Source organism: Dromaius novaehollandiae, chromosome 25 (assembly GCF_036370855.1).
Source record: "Dromaius novaehollandiae isolate bDroNov1 chromosome 25, bDroNov1.hap1, whole genome shotgun sequence".
NCBI lineage: Eukaryota > Metazoa > Chordata > Aves > Casuariiformes > Dromaiidae > Dromaius > Dromaius novaehollandiae.
In genome coordinates this window covers 2,172,311-2,186,577 of record NC_088122.1, presented here as the reverse complement: position 1 = coordinate 2,186,577, position 14,267 = coordinate 2,172,311, and the positions used below count along the sequence as shown (strand labels likewise).

Here is a 14,267-nt window from a genome sequence, read left to right as displayed (position 1 = left end):
AAGCTGCTTAGCGGTTTTGCTTTACAAGTTGGAGACTTACCCGTTTCACTCTGAGCTGGATAATTCCAGCAGGTAGTGGTGAAAAGATCTAATTAATAAACCTACTTACACAGTTCTCACACCAAAGATGTCCGTTCTACTCAGACTTTTTTTATTACCGTTATTCACTTGGCAAAGACTTCATAGAAGCTCTCCCTGGCTCTTGGAGCTGCTGTCCTCCAGAGCCGGGAATTGCCTCTGTGTCCCAAGCTGGAACCAGTGCATTTCTTTAAACAGAAGGTAACTCCTGCCGCTTTGTTCTTAGATGAGGTGTCTGTACGGACCAGTCTGCACGGTGTATGCGCTAGTTCTGCCTTGCCATAAGCGACTGGAGCAGAAATGTGCTGCACGGCAGTAAAGAGCGTTGCTGAACCTAATATTAGACATCCTGCCGAGCTCGTCTCTTTGCAGCCACCTATTCAGAACGCAAAAAGGTTCATCGCGTGCTGTCAGGGCTCAAAGAGCTTCCCAAAACTTACTCACAGATACCAGTGTGCTGCAGGTGGGAAAGGCAGTTACCGTCCTATGAAAAGCGTTAGAGTCTGATGAAACCTTTGTGTTTTACCAATACGCCGAACATGTGAGGTGCTGATGCTTGCAGCTCGTCCGGTTGACTTCTTCGGCTTTCTTTTCAGCCTGGACTTCATAGCTGTGTGATGCAGCATCCGCGCTGCCCAGCGAACCCTAAATCTCTTCTGTCTTCTTCAGCTCTGCCAGTTCTAGCAATGAAACGTTTCTGCTGCGTCCGGCCCTCGCTGTTCTCGCGCCGGCTGGAACGGCAGCAGCGGGTCTCCCCGGGGATCCCGGCACCCGCTCCCTGCCGAGCTGGAGAGCTCGAGGGACTCGGGGGGGGGGGGGGCAGACGCGGAGACTGTGGGTTCTGCTACGCAACGCAGCAGAAAGCAGCAGAGGTTAGAGCAATTGCGAAGGTGGCCTGATCTTCAGGCTGAAAACCCATTGCAAGCTTCTCAAAGCCTCTGAGAAACGATGGTAATGCATTTCCCAGTCGTACCTCTCGTGTCATGCTCCTCCGGCGGAGGAAACCCCGCCTCGGCGATCACGGGAGGATGAGCAGCGCGTTTGGAAACTCGCAGCAGGCTGCAACCGCCGTTGCACGCCGCTTCCCTCGAGAGCGAGTCCCCGAGCAGGGAGTTCTCACGATCGTCCCTGCGAAGGTCCTCGTGAGCCCAGGCAAGCCGCGGCTTGCCCCTCCTCGCCGTCGCGCCTGGGCTGCGGGCGGTCGCCGCTGCTGCTCTTCCTCTGCGGGCTGCTGTCACCGGGCTTGGGCTGAGGACGGGCAGGAGCGCGGGGGCCCCCCGGGCGCGTCCAGGCTGCCTCCCCTCCCCGGCCGTGCCGGTGCCGCCGGAGCGAGCCGCAGAGCCGGAATGGGGCCGGTACCGCCAGATGGTGCTGCCAGACAGCCGACGCCGGCCCCGGGCCCCGGGCCGGGCTGCCCACGGCTTCCACCTTGCTGCACGGCTGGGGGGGGTTGGTTCGCTGTGCGCGGACCCGGGGAAATAGCCTGGAACAGCCCTGCGTGGGTAGAGCAATTAGACCTTCCTCGAGAGCGTCGGCTCGGTGCTGTTGTGTCTTGCATGAGTTATCGCAGTCCTGTCTTCCGCCACCTCTAACACCGCCAAGGTGCGGGGGAAGCAAGGCATCACCTGGGGAAGCAACGTCCCCAGAAGCAGCGAGCGGAGACTGCGCTGAACACTGCGATTTCAGTCTCTGCCCCTTGCCAGCTGCTTTGTGAGCTACAGGTAGAGCAGGCTGGGCCCCGCTGGAGGCTGTCCCCGCGGAGGGACATCCCCGAGGATTCCCGGGAGGATTCCAGCATCCCTGCGGGGCTGTGCACCGCGCGGCGAGCACGAGGCCGCGCTAAGGGAGCACCGCTGGGCAGAGGCAGCCCGAAAGCCGTGCGAGGCCTTTGCCGTGCCCCAGCCCAGAGAGCAAAAGCTGGTTTGGGACCAGAGGGGCATCAGAAACGAAAACTTAAAGGGTTGTTTTCAGTCTCTGCCACAGACTTGCTCTGTGCCTGGGTGCTCACTCTTGGTCTCCTTTGATCCGCCAGCTCAGGTCGGGGACTTCTATCCGCCTTTCCCGGGCTGCCGTCAGGACCCGCTCAGCTCGCTACCTGCTTCTCCGGAGACGGGACATCTGAACCGTCCACTCGCTTTTATTACCCCGCTGATGCCCAGCACGGGACGGGCTGCCGACAGCCTGGAGCAAAGTCAGGCGGTACGAGCCGCACGAGCCAACGCGGAGCCGGGACCGTGGAGACCCGAGCTCCTCCTCGAACGTGAGCCGTGGCGTGTGCTCCCCGGAGAGGGCACTGGCCTCCTGCGAGCCAATCCCTGCTTCTGCTATTGTGTGCGCGCTGAAATCACGCTTTTTTATTTCCTTTACAAGGTGATAAGCTTTTCCGACAAGGTGTTTGGTCCCAGAATGATGTCATCCTGCTGAACAAGCCATCTGCTGACAGGGGCATTTTGCAACCACAGTGCTCTGGGGCAAGAAACCCAGGCTTGGCACGGCCGTCGGCCAGGAAGCTCTGTGGATCCGGGTGCTGCATCCCGCTTGGAGTTCTGGGCTGCGGACTCAGAGATCCCTTTGGTCGACTGGCTCCTAGCAGATCTCATCACATTTGCTTTCTTTCTTACAACAGCTTTGTCTATCTGGGAGTCTCTGCCCCCCTCTTTTTCCCTCCCCTGCTCCTCAGCTCCTCCAAACTGTTCGTAAATGAAGTGGGATTTTTGGACAGCATCCACCTGGCAGGCTGCAAGCCCTCCGCGTTCTCCCGGCTTGCAAATCAAAGCTGACCTCAAGCAAAGGTGATGGAGAACCCACCCTTTTTTACGGTGTCTGTGAAGGGCTCCCCAGGCTTCCATCAGAAACATGCAGCTGTGGGTCTGGTACGGGAGAATGGCTGGAATTTCCTGCCTGCTCAGAGCCACGAGTTGGGAGCAGCCGTGGCCCTTGTTGCCTTTCCTGGAGGCATGTGAAGGCACATGCCTGGGGGAGCGGAGTTTCGTCTGCAAACAAAAAGCTCTCAGTGAATAGCAGCCAGGGTTTGCTGCCTCTTGCACCATCGGCTCCTTGGCTCGATGATGGACAGGCTCCCGAAGCAACGGGGAAGAATCCCTGGTACGAGCCGCCTGCTCGAGGAGACGACGCTCCCGAGTTTGCCCTCGTGGTAGGCAGCGCTCTGCCGTCGTAGTCCCCACTGCCGCCTCTCCCTTAGCTCCTCAGCACGGTATTTCAGCAGCGCTTCTGTTTTGCAGTAACTCACTGTCCAGCTCCGGCCTTTCCGGAGGTACAGATGGACATGAGCCACGTACCTGCACTACACACTCGAGTTTTCTCAGCTGGTTCCCTGTTATTTGGTTGCAAATCGTAGAACGCTTCTTATTTTCTGGACAGCGGCACAGATCAGACCGTCCCGGGCTCAGGGAAAGTCTGTCGGCTCGCTGGATGCTCCCTCTGTGCCTGCGTGCCACTTTTCGGAGTGATGGATCTGCCGGTCCTGGAGCAACCTTCTCTCTTGCACAACCCTTCCCGGAGCCACGTGACTGGGCTGTGCACTTAGGTGACTAATATCCTCCTGACTGGTGCAGCAGACACACGAGCGCCTGCGTTCAGACTGAAGCAAGCAGCCCGGACTGGTCCCTCTCCGATCCCGCGGACCTGGAAGTGCTCAGAAAGAGCCGGGGGGGACCGCGGGGGCACAAATCTTTCCGTGCCGGTGTTTGCTGTGGGTCTCTGCGGCACCACATCGCACTGCTCTAACGGTGCTTGCTTGCCCCCTTCCCGCGCGATGGGCAGCTCCCCTTGCCCGGAGCAGGAGGTCGTCCTGCAGCCGTGGGGTTGCAGCCAGGAGCCCTTTGGGCTTCACCACTGCTGGAGGCTCCAGGGGGGCTCCTGGTGCTGCAGCCAGCTCCCAGATCTGCCAGGGCACGTAAATACTCACGTGACACCGCGGCAGCGCGACGGTGCTGGGCAGGAGCCGTGGGCACACGCGTATGCAGGCCCCGGCAGCAGGAGCACGCTGGGGGGAATGGTGTTGGGGGCTGTGTAGATTAATAGCAAACTTACACTATTCTTTAACTTGGAGGCTTTCATTCTCCTGCCTCATCCAAAACCGCACCTGGCATTAAAGAAGACATCGAGACGCTTGGTAAATCCCATGGTTTTAAGGAGCTTTCTGCATTCTCCTTCCACGGAGCGTCTCTTGGGCTCCCCATCCCAGGCCCCTTCCCTGCTCTATTCCCTGCTCATCCCGCCGTGCCAGCTCCTAGTCCTTGCAGCTGGGACCGGGGCTACCTGCCCCGGGAGGCGGCACTCAGCGGCTCTCATGCGCGTTGCAGCTGAGGCTAAAACGACTTCTCGGGATAAAATACTAGACGTTATCATGTCCCATCTGCCGAGTTCCCTCGTCTACGGCGCCTCGTGCAACGGCGCCCGGTTGCCTGGGGGAGTCTCAGGTCTCCTGGGCTCAACGCACGCTGTCCGAGGGAGCAAAACGTTCCTGAAAGCGGGATAACGGGCAGCATGCGGAAATTCAGGCTGGGACGTGGAGGGGGTGAGCGGATTGGGGCTTGGAAAGGGACTGGCACGCGTGTGGCACGCTCGGAGCAGGAGGCTGCGCGGGCTGGGAGCGGCACGGCCCCGAGAGGCACGGCAGAGACGCGGCCGGGAGCGAGGCCCGCGTGGGGCGTTACGCGTGGTTTCGCCTGAGAGGGAACAGAGACCATTTCCTAGAAAGGTGCAGGTGGGAAAGGAGAACTTCCACCACCGATGAGCTACACGAGTTGCATCCTAAGAGTTCGGGCTGGTTGGAGGGGTGAGACGCGTTCCCTCTTCAAACAGAGAGAGAATTGCATCATGGAAATGCTTTTTTTTAAAGCTGCTCCTCTCAACAGTCATCACTGATCTCGCCCAGGCTGGTCTGGCTGGCTGCTCTCGGGGCAGACGACGATTTCAAGGCATTGCAGCATCTCTGTGCCTGCAGAAAGGGAAATACCACAGTGAAGCTGTAAAGCAGCGTGACCAGAGGGCAGAGCAGAGCCTGAGCATCCGCACCGCGTGTTCGTCCCTCCGGCCGGGGAGCCGGTGCCAGGAAAGGCGCGTGTTGCAAGCAGGGGACTTTCTTGCGCCTCGAGCATCGATGCAGAGGAGTCCTTCTAGGCACCGACGGAGAGAACATGTCAGGCAGGATTTCTATTTTTGGCGATTGGATCTGAGTAATTTCCTGTGCTGTTTGGGCAAAGGAGTCTGGGAACTAAAGTTAATCTTTGACAGCGAGTGCAGTCAAGGCAGAAATGGCTTTTCCAAGTGGAACCGAAGCTTCATTTTTGGCAGTTGCTGTAAACTCACAACAAAGGAAGAGAAACGTGATTCCTGCTGCAACAGGATAAAAGCTGTTTTCTGCTCACCTGATTTATCGTGTTTGTTTTATATTTAGAAATGTCTAAAGGTCAGGAAAGAGTCCACTGCAGATTCATCATGACGGCAGTAAGCATGGGAAAACACCAGCCGCGGCTCTCTGAACCCCCCCACGGGCAGCGGAGGACGAGCCGTTGCTTCTGCTCCCGCTGTGTCCGTCTTCAAACTCCCGGATAACGCTCAAAACCGAGTCCCAGCTCTTTCCCGATGTGGCACGAACTGGGACAGAACAAACCTCCTGGCCAGGGCCGCCACGGCTGTGACCTTCCATCAACCGCCTTGGAGGCTGCCTGGGCTTCTCCCCTTCACCAAGGTTATTTTTATATATATATTTTGCCCTAAAGCAGTGGTATATTTGCAGAAGTGCTAGAGCTGCCTCCAGCCAGCAGCTTCCCAGCGCCGAGGCCCTGAGCTTCACCCAACGTTTCACATGGCGGCACGGGGAGCTGCGCTGCTCTTCGCTTCTTAGCATTTGCCTTAAAATGCGCTACCTGGAAGTACTGCCTGCCTTGTCCTCCACCGCTGACGTGCAGCTTCCCCTCCCCGCGGGGCCCTGGCTTGGCGGCAGCCCCCGAGCACCTCTTCGGAAGCCGGTTGCTCAATGACTGCAAGGAGCTGGTTGGCCCAGGCTTTGGAGAGGAGAGCTGTCCCTCTTTGCGGTGGCAGCGACAAACGCCACGGAAAGGAACCGGGGTTGCTGCAAAGGTGCGGGCTGCAAGCAAGCGCCGGGGAGCCTCTCGCTTGGGCAGAAGGCAAAACCACCAGCACCGTGTCCAAGCGGAGCGGGGCAGCCCCACGGCCAGGCTCGCCTCGGGACGGGGCAGCCAGCGCGCTGGAGGAGCCGCGGAGCCGGTTCGGGGTTGGCCCACGCTCCGCCGGGCTTCGGCTGCTTCTCGGGGCCCTCTGCAAGCCCTGCCCGGGTTGGCTTGGCTTAACCGCCCGGAGATGGCAGTTGGCTCGCGTCCCGTGGGGAAGTAGCTCGTACTCAGGTTCCTCTTCTCCTCCCTTTTGGTGTTCAGTCTCGGCACGTGCAGCGCGGTCTCCTCCTCCAGCGCGGGCTCTCCCGCCGCGGAGGTCGGTATCGCGGCACGGGCAGAGGCGGGAGGAGAAGGGCCCGCGAGGGAGGTGTTTGCTCGGGCAGGTCCACACAGAAACAAGTTGTGCAAAACGGAACTGCTGCTAGGCTTTCCACCAGCCTCTCTAGCTGCCTTTACCGAACTGCTGTTTTAATGACCAAAATCCCCCGTTTCCCCCCGGGAAGCAGGCAGGTCCCTCCCGCTCGCTGCCGGCCGACACGAGCAGCCGTGCTGGGGCATCTGCCCTCCCTCGCCTCCGTCCCCGCGCCGAACGCGCTCCGAGGGCCGCGGCTCCTGGGCCGTCCGCACCCCACGACCGCTGCCTCGTCGCGGCTCCAGCTCTGTGCCAACGAGGTGAAAGTTGCGCTGCGATCGGACCGGTTTGGGGACGCACGCTGGAACAGCCAGGATTGAACGGAGAGGAACTGCTTTCCCCGGGGAAGAAGCGCTGGGTGCAGCTGACCTCGCGGTACAACGCGGCGTGTACGAGTGGGTGAGCGAGGACCGAAGGAAACGTAGGATGCTGTTTACTCCTGCGTCCGGATCTGTGTAATCAGCACACAAATGTCGCTATTAAAACACAAGTCTTATCGCCACCGCTGGACTGTAAATCTCCAACTCCGACTGGTGCTTTTCGGAAGAAAACATCCGGCTGCAGCAAACTTTGATGCTCCGCGAGCGCGAGCCGCCGTGCGTCACCCGCGGCCGGGGCTCGTGGCGAGCAGCGCGCCTGCCGCTGGGAAGCCCGTTGCAAAGCCGGGCCGCGAGGCCTCGTCGCCTGCCCCGTCTCGCCCAAGGCGCCGGCGCTCGGAGGTCGCCGCGCGGCTGCCCTCGCTGGGCGGCTGGGTCGGCTGCTGCCCCCGGGCATGGTTTGGAGGCCCCTCGGTCCCCGCGGAGTCGTGCGCCCGCCTCTCCGTCCCCCTGAGCCGGGGGGTGACGTGGGGACGGGTCGCAGCCACCCCTGCTTGCAGGGATGCTCCGCGGGAGACCCGGCCGAGGTCTGCTCCCGAGCCGCACGCGCGGCTGCTTTCCAACCCGGAGCAACTGCAACCGCGACAGCGGGAGGCTCCGGGCAGCGAAAGCCACCACGGATCGGTCGGAGGTTTCCGAGCGGCGGCCGCTGCACGTGCAGCTCCGAGCCGGCCGGCTCAGCCCGCGGCGCGGCACGGGCTCTGCTCGAGGAGGTCTCGCCCCAGGGCTGGCGCCCGGTGCGGTGCTGCAGCCGGGACCCCGGGCGGTGGCTGCAGACGCCGCGTTTCCCCACCGCCTCGTGGCGCGGGTCGCAGCTGAAGCCGCGGGGAAGAGGACAGACCGGTGCCAGCGCCGGCGGCACGCGCGCCGCTCCCTCCCCGTGCACCCAGCTGCGTTTCGCCCGGTTCGCGGTGAGACGCTCGGCCTCAGGCGACCCTCCGAGCAGCCGGGGAGACGGGGCCGCACGGGGCACCGCGTCCCGGGGCGGAAGGGAGGATGAGCACACTTAAATCTCGGGATTAGGCTAATCGCGGTCCACCCCGCCGCGGAGCGCGGGCAAAGCGACCTCCCCGCCCCGCTCTGCCGTGCCAAGCGCCGCTGGAGCGGTGCCACCCGCGGCCCAGCTGTGCCGCGAGCCCGTCTTCAGGCGGCCGAGGAATGATGCAACTTCGCCGGCGGTTACTTCAGGAGCCGGCGGCGAGTCGGGACGCAGGCGTCGCCCCACCGCCCGCTGCGGCAAGCAGGGCCGCGGTGTCGTCAGCCGCCGGCTCCCGCTGCTGCGGCACCGCAAGCATCGGATGCTCCCGGCTGCATCCGGGAGCAGCAGCTGGGTTTCGGCAGGGTCTGGGACGCGGTGCAGCCCGGGGGGACCCGCGGGGCAGGGACGAGCCGCGGAGGGGACGGCCGCACCGTCCGCCCGGGGCTGCCGGGGGCAGGGGATTCCTCCAGCGGGACCAGCGGGAAAAACCACAGCGTGGCCGGCAGATGTTTACATGCGATCCCGGCGGGAAAAGCATTACATATCCTCCCGTAGCGGCGAAGCAGATTGCAGCAAGCCCGGGCAGTGCTGGCTGCGGCGTCACCCGCCAGCCGCCTGCGCGTGTCCGGGACGGGGCGGGGGGGGCGGGGGGGGGGGGAGGGCGGGCGAAGTTCACCCGCTATAAAGCCGGGTCCGGGCAGCTTCATTCATTGCACTCCCGGCATCGCTGGCAGCGGCACGTGGGGCCTCTGCGCGAGCGGGCTTGGGGCTGCGGCGATGCGGCGGGCGCCGCGGGACGTGCGGGCGGCCGCCACTTGCCTGCCGGTGCTGCTGCTGCTCTCCGGCGTGGAGCTGCGGGCGCCGGCGGCGGGCGACGAGCGGCTGCAGCTCGAAGCCGTCAAACGGGGCATCCTGGAGCGCCTGGGCATGGCCGGGCCCCCCGCGGGCCGGCGGCCGCTGGACCCCGACGGCGTCCGGCGGGCGCAGCGGCTCTACGCCGAGAAGGTGGCCGAGCTGATGGGCAACCGGAGCCGGGCGGCGGCGGAGGAGGAGGAGGAGGAGGAGGAGGAAGGCGGCGTGTCCGGACGGAGCAGCGTGCACCGGCTGGCCGTCACATGTAAGCGGGGCGGGAGGCGGCGCTGCCCGAGCACACTGGGGACATGACCGGGCATGAATGGAGCCGGCGATGGCCTGGCCCGGGGGAGGAGTCACCGCCCCGGGCTGCCGGGGTTTGAGCACTCAAGAGGTGCCGCGGAGCTGCACGGGGCGGGGGGACCGGGTTGGGGCTGCAGCTGGGTATTTGCAACTCTTGACACTGTTTTTTTTCCCTCCTTGTCCCCGCAGTGCAGCGGCAGCCGGACCCCCCCAGCAGCCAGCAGGACCCCCCCGGCACCTCCCGCTACGAGCTGCTGCTGACCCGCACGGCGGCTTTCCAGCAGCGGCTGCGGGTGCTGCGGGCAGAGCTGAGCCTCTTCAAGCAGGCGCTGGGCACCCCCGGCTCGGTGCCGCCGCCGCGCGTCCGCGTCTCCCGGCTGCCGGCGCCCGGCGCGGCCCCCCAGCCCCTGCGCGAGCAGCCGCTGCCCCCCGGCACCGCCCTGGACCTCACGGCGGCCGTGCGCCCCTGGGCCGCCGGCTCCGAGGAGACGCTCCGCTTGGAGCTGGCCTTCCCGGCCAACGCGGCGGCCCTGCTGGCGGAGGAGCCGGTGCTGGCGGTGCGGACGCGGACGCGGAGGCGGCGGGGCGGCAGGCCGCGCCGAGCCCGGGCGCTGGAGGACGAGTGCCGCAAGAGCGACGGCAAGTGCTGCCTGCGCTCGCTCAAGGTCTCCTTCCAGGACATCGGCTGGGCCGACTGGGTGGTGGCGCCCAGCAGCTACTACATGCGCTTCTGCGCCGGCTCCTGCCCGCACAACTACAAGGCGGCCAGCATGCACGCGCAGGTCAAGGCCCGTCTGCACGCGCTGGCCGGGGCCACGCCGGCGCCCTGCTGCGTCCCCGCCGCCTACGACCCCATGGTGCTCATGCACTACGACGGCGACGGCCGCCTCGTCTCCACCGTCTTCGAGGACATGCTCGTCACCAAGTGCCACTGCGCCTGACGGCCGCCGCCGTGCACCCCGCCGCCACCCCCGCCGCCGCCCCGCTCCGGGCGCGGGAACGGCCCTGCCCCGGTTTGCACGCCACGGGCTGCCGTGGACTCGTACGGACTTATTTATACCGCTTCTTATTTATTTATTTATTGTATTTTATGGCTGTGGGAATACTTTGTTGGGAACGTTTGTTCGTTTGTGTTTTATATGTTTCTATAACGGACCGCCGCGGCGATGCCGAGGAATAAAGCGATGCAAACGCGGGCGCTGGCGGCTCCTTCCTCCGCGGCGCCGGGCGGCAGCGATGCCGGGTGCTCGGCCCGCGGCCGCCACCGTCCTCGACGCGGGCGCCGGGCTCAGCCTCCTCGGCCCCTTCGCCGGCCCCGGCCCGTGCTGCGTCCACGGATGGATGGACAGACGGATGGATGGATGGGTGGATGGATGCATGGATGGATGGATGAACGGATGGATGGATGGACAGACGGATGGGTGGATGGATGCATGGATGGATGGATGAACAGATGGACAGATGCATGGATGTACAGATGCATGGATGGATGCATGGGCGGACGGATGGATGCATAGATGGATGGATGGACAGACGGATGGATGCATGGATGGGTGGACGGATGGATGGACGGATGGACACATGGAATGATGGATGGGTGGACAGATGGGTGGATGGATGCGTGGGTGGATGTGTGGATGCGTGGATGGATGGACAGACGGATGGACGGATGGACAGATGTGGGGGTGGGAAAGGCCCCAGCCGGGCTGCCGCGGGGCCGTTGCGCCAGAGGAGGAAGAGGAAACCGCAGCCGGCTCAGCGGTCCTGCTTGGGGGTGGGAGGCCAGCGCTGCTGCGGCCCCCCCGGGGGGGGGGAAGCGCCGCCCTCAGCCCCCGCCGCGAAGCCGGGGAAAAAATAGTCCAGCCACAGGGCGCACGTGGGGCCCTGCACCGGCAGCACGCGCCGCCCGCCGTGGGGCAAGCCCGGGCAGAGGCGCCCGGCGCTGCGCTCACGTGCCCGGAGCAGGCAGAGCGCTGCCGCGGCAGGAAGGAGCTGCACTGCGGTTTGCTGTGATTGCAAAGAAAAAAGCAGCAGCAGCAGCACAGCAGCGAGGAGCCGTGCGTCCCCGCGGGCCGGGGGCCGCCCGCGCCCCTCACTCGTCCGGCATGACGTAGACGTCGTCGTCTCCGCAGGGGCCCTGCGTGTTGGCGTAGATGGGCTGGTCCCCGGCGCTGCCGGTGCTCTCCAGGAAATAGTCGTCGTCCGCCGGCGCCGGGGGGCTGCGGGGCACAGGCATGGCAGGGCACGGGGTGGGAAAGCAGGGCACGGGATGGCATGGGATGAATGGGATGGATGGGATGGGATGAATGCAATGGGATGGGATGGATGGGATGGGATGGGATGGGATGAATGCAATGGGATGGGATGGGGTGGGATGGATGGGACGGGATGGGATGGGATGGCCTGGGATGCAATGGGACTGCATAGTACAAGATGGGACAGCATGGCACGGGATGGGCAGGATGGCATGGGATGGGGTGGCATAGATGGGATGGCATGGGATGGGATGATGGGATGCTGTGGCACAGGATGGGATGGATTGGATGGGATAGCATGGCATGATGGGATGGTATGGCACAAGATGGGATGGGATGGATTGGATGAGATGATGCGATGCCACAGCACGGGATGGGATGGGATGGGATGGGATGAGATGGATGGGATGGGATGATGGGACAGCATGGCACAGGGTGGGATGGCATGGGAGGGATGGGACCATACAGCACGGGCTGGGACAGCATGGCAGGGGATGGGATGGGGCAGCACAGCACAGCACAGCACGGGAGGGCAGGGCACAGCAGGGCACAGCAGGGGACAAGGCAGCACAGCACAGCACGGATCGGGACGGGACAGCACGGCAGCGACAGGACACGACAGCACGGCAGGGACAGGACAGGACGGCAGGGCAGAGCAGACGCCCGACGCTCACCTGCCCGGCGCCCGCTGCCAGGCCGGGGGCCCGCCGGCGCCCACGAAGACGTTCTCGTACTCCAGGGCCAGGCAGGCGGGGGGGGGGCTCTCGGGCTCGGCGGCCCGGCTGACGTAGCGGGGCTGCGCGGGGGCGGCGGGGGGGTCCCGCTTGGCTCGGCGCCCCGCCGCAGCCCCCCTGCCCCTGCAGCGCAGCACGACGGCCACCGCCGCCAGCACCAGCACCAGCAGCCCGGCGGCGGCCCCCACCCCGGCGCCCACCAGCCCCGCGCCGCCGCCGCGGCACTGCTGCTCGTGGAAGTCGGAGGCGTTGCGCTCGCGGCGGTCGGAGAGGCAGCGGCAGGCGGGCGGCTCGCAGGCGGGCGGGCGGCAGGCGCAGGCGCCCAGGGCGCTGCCCACGGCGTCGCAGCGGCAGGGCAGGGCGAGCAGGCGCAGGCGGGCGGGCAGGGCGCCGGCGGGCACCGCCGTCAGCGGGTTGCCCTCCAGGCGCAGGCGCTGCAGGGCCGGCGCGGCGGCCAGGAAGCCGGCGGGCAGCTCCCGCAGCCGGTTGTGCTGCAGGAAGAGGTCGCGGAGCTGCCGCGCCTGGCTCAGGAAAGCGTCCGGCAGCCGCCGCAGCTCGTTGTGCGACAGGTCCAGCACCTCCAGCGCCGGCCCGGCGCGGGCGTCCGGCGGCAGCGCCCCGATGCCGTTGTGCGCCAGGAGCAGGCTGCGGCGGGTGGCCAAGGGCGCCCAGTCCAGCACGGGGCAGGAGGCCGTGCGGTTGGTGAGGTCCAGCTCGGCAGGGGCGTTGGGCGGCACGTCGAAGCAGGGCCCCGCCGCCGCGGCACCGAGCAGCAGCGGCAGCAGCAGCCGGGCGCCCGGGCGCCCCATCGCCCCTCGGCGCTGCCGGCTGCGCCGGGAAGAGGAACGGGCGGGTCCGCCGCGCCGCGGGGCGTAGCCGCAGCCGGACAGGGGCCCCGAGCGCCGGCCCCCGCGGAAGCTCGGCTTCCCCTGTGCCGGAGCCCCGTGGGGTGCTCGGGGTGGGGGGGGTCCAACCGTGCAAGGCCACCGCCACCCCAGCATCGCCGTCCCCGCCACGGTGATGCCCAGCGAGCCGAGCCGCCGCGGGGCTTTGGGGAGGCCCCGGTGCAGCGACGCAGGGCGCAGGCCGGTGCAAGGGGGCCGCGGCGGGCACGGCTCACGGGAGCCTCGCATGCCGGGCGCAGCTCGCCGCACGGATGGCGCGAATGACATCTGCAGGCGGCCGAGGGAAGCACCGAGCGGTGCCGGCGCCCGGCTCAGCGCGCAGCCCCCGCCAGCCCCCAGCCCTGCTCTGCCCGCCCGGCCTGGCTGCAGCCGGGGGCGGCACACGGTGCGGGACGTCACACCTGCCTGCGCTGCACACGTGCGTGCACCCACCGGCCCCGCCGGGCACTCGTGCACGCCTGGGTGCCCGCGTGTATCCACGCACCCCGCCGCAGGGCACGCGCATGCACGCCCGCCTGGGCGCTCCCAGCTGCACGCGTGCACACGCATGCACTCACGTGTGCACACACACACGCACTCGGCCCTGCACGCATGTACACCTGCCTGCATGCATGCACTGCCGCATGCACACACGTGTGCACACACACCCCTGCACACAGCCCCTCGTGTGCTCCCTTGCACACACACGCTCCCGCCTGCATGCATGCACACACACGCATGCACACACGTGCTCCCGCGTGCACACACGCGTGCACACACATGCACTCCCGCGTGCACACACGCGTGCACACGCACACCGCTGCACACACACCCCTCCGCCGCTCCCTCGCCCCTGCGCTCCCCCCCCCCCCCGCCTGCTCCCCCGCCGCCGCCCGGCTCCGCACCGGAGCGCAGCCCCGCCGCAGCGGCTCCTTCAAGCTCCCCGCAGCGGCAAGCGAGGCCCCGGCCGGGCCGTGGGGGCTGCGGGCGGCCGCGCCGTCGGGGCGGGCCGGGGCGGCGGCGCTGCGCGGCGGGTCCCGGCGGAGCGGCCGCTCGGGGGGGGGGGGGGGGCGCGGAGCGGTTCCTGCGGGCCGGAGCCTGGGGGAGCCGCCGGCCGCGGGGCTCGGGGGGCAGCGGCTGCTGCCAGGAAGCCCGGTCGGGCGGCGGAGCCGGGAGCGGCGCCGAGGGGCTACGGGAGGGGGGGGGGCGCAGTTCAGCGCGTTATTAATTAC

The 14,267-nt window shown here is 66.2% G+C and overlaps 2 protein-coding genes across 2 annotated transcripts; one reads left to right on the top strand and one right to left on the bottom strand.

The window, feature by feature from the left end:
- Positions 1-8,676: 8,676 nt before the first annotated feature.
- On the top strand, positions 8,677-10,358 carry GDF15 (growth differentiation factor 15). Its single transcript, XM_064497338.1, has 2 exons — positions 8,677-9,124; positions 9,352-10,358. The coding sequence occupies exons 1-2, from the start codon at positions 8,785-8,787 to the stop codon at positions 10,101-10,103; spliced, it is 1,092 nt and encodes a 363-aa protein (XP_064353408.1). The 5' UTR covers positions 8,677-8,784; the 3' UTR covers positions 10,104-10,358.
- A 150-nt stretch (positions 10,359-10,508) lies between these two features.
- LOC135323607 (uncharacterized) lies at positions 10,509-13,892 on the bottom strand. The gene is made up of 2 exons (XM_064497336.1): positions 12,092-13,892; positions 10,509-11,381 (listed from the first exon to the last, which is right to left on the bottom strand). Exons 1-2 carry the CDS (start codon positions 13,759-13,761, stop codon positions 11,255-11,257), a joined length of 1,797 nt encoding a protein of 598 aa, XP_064353406.1. The 5' UTR covers positions 13,762-13,892; the 3' UTR covers positions 10,509-11,254.
- Between the last annotated feature and the right edge of the window lie 375 nt (positions 13,893-14,267).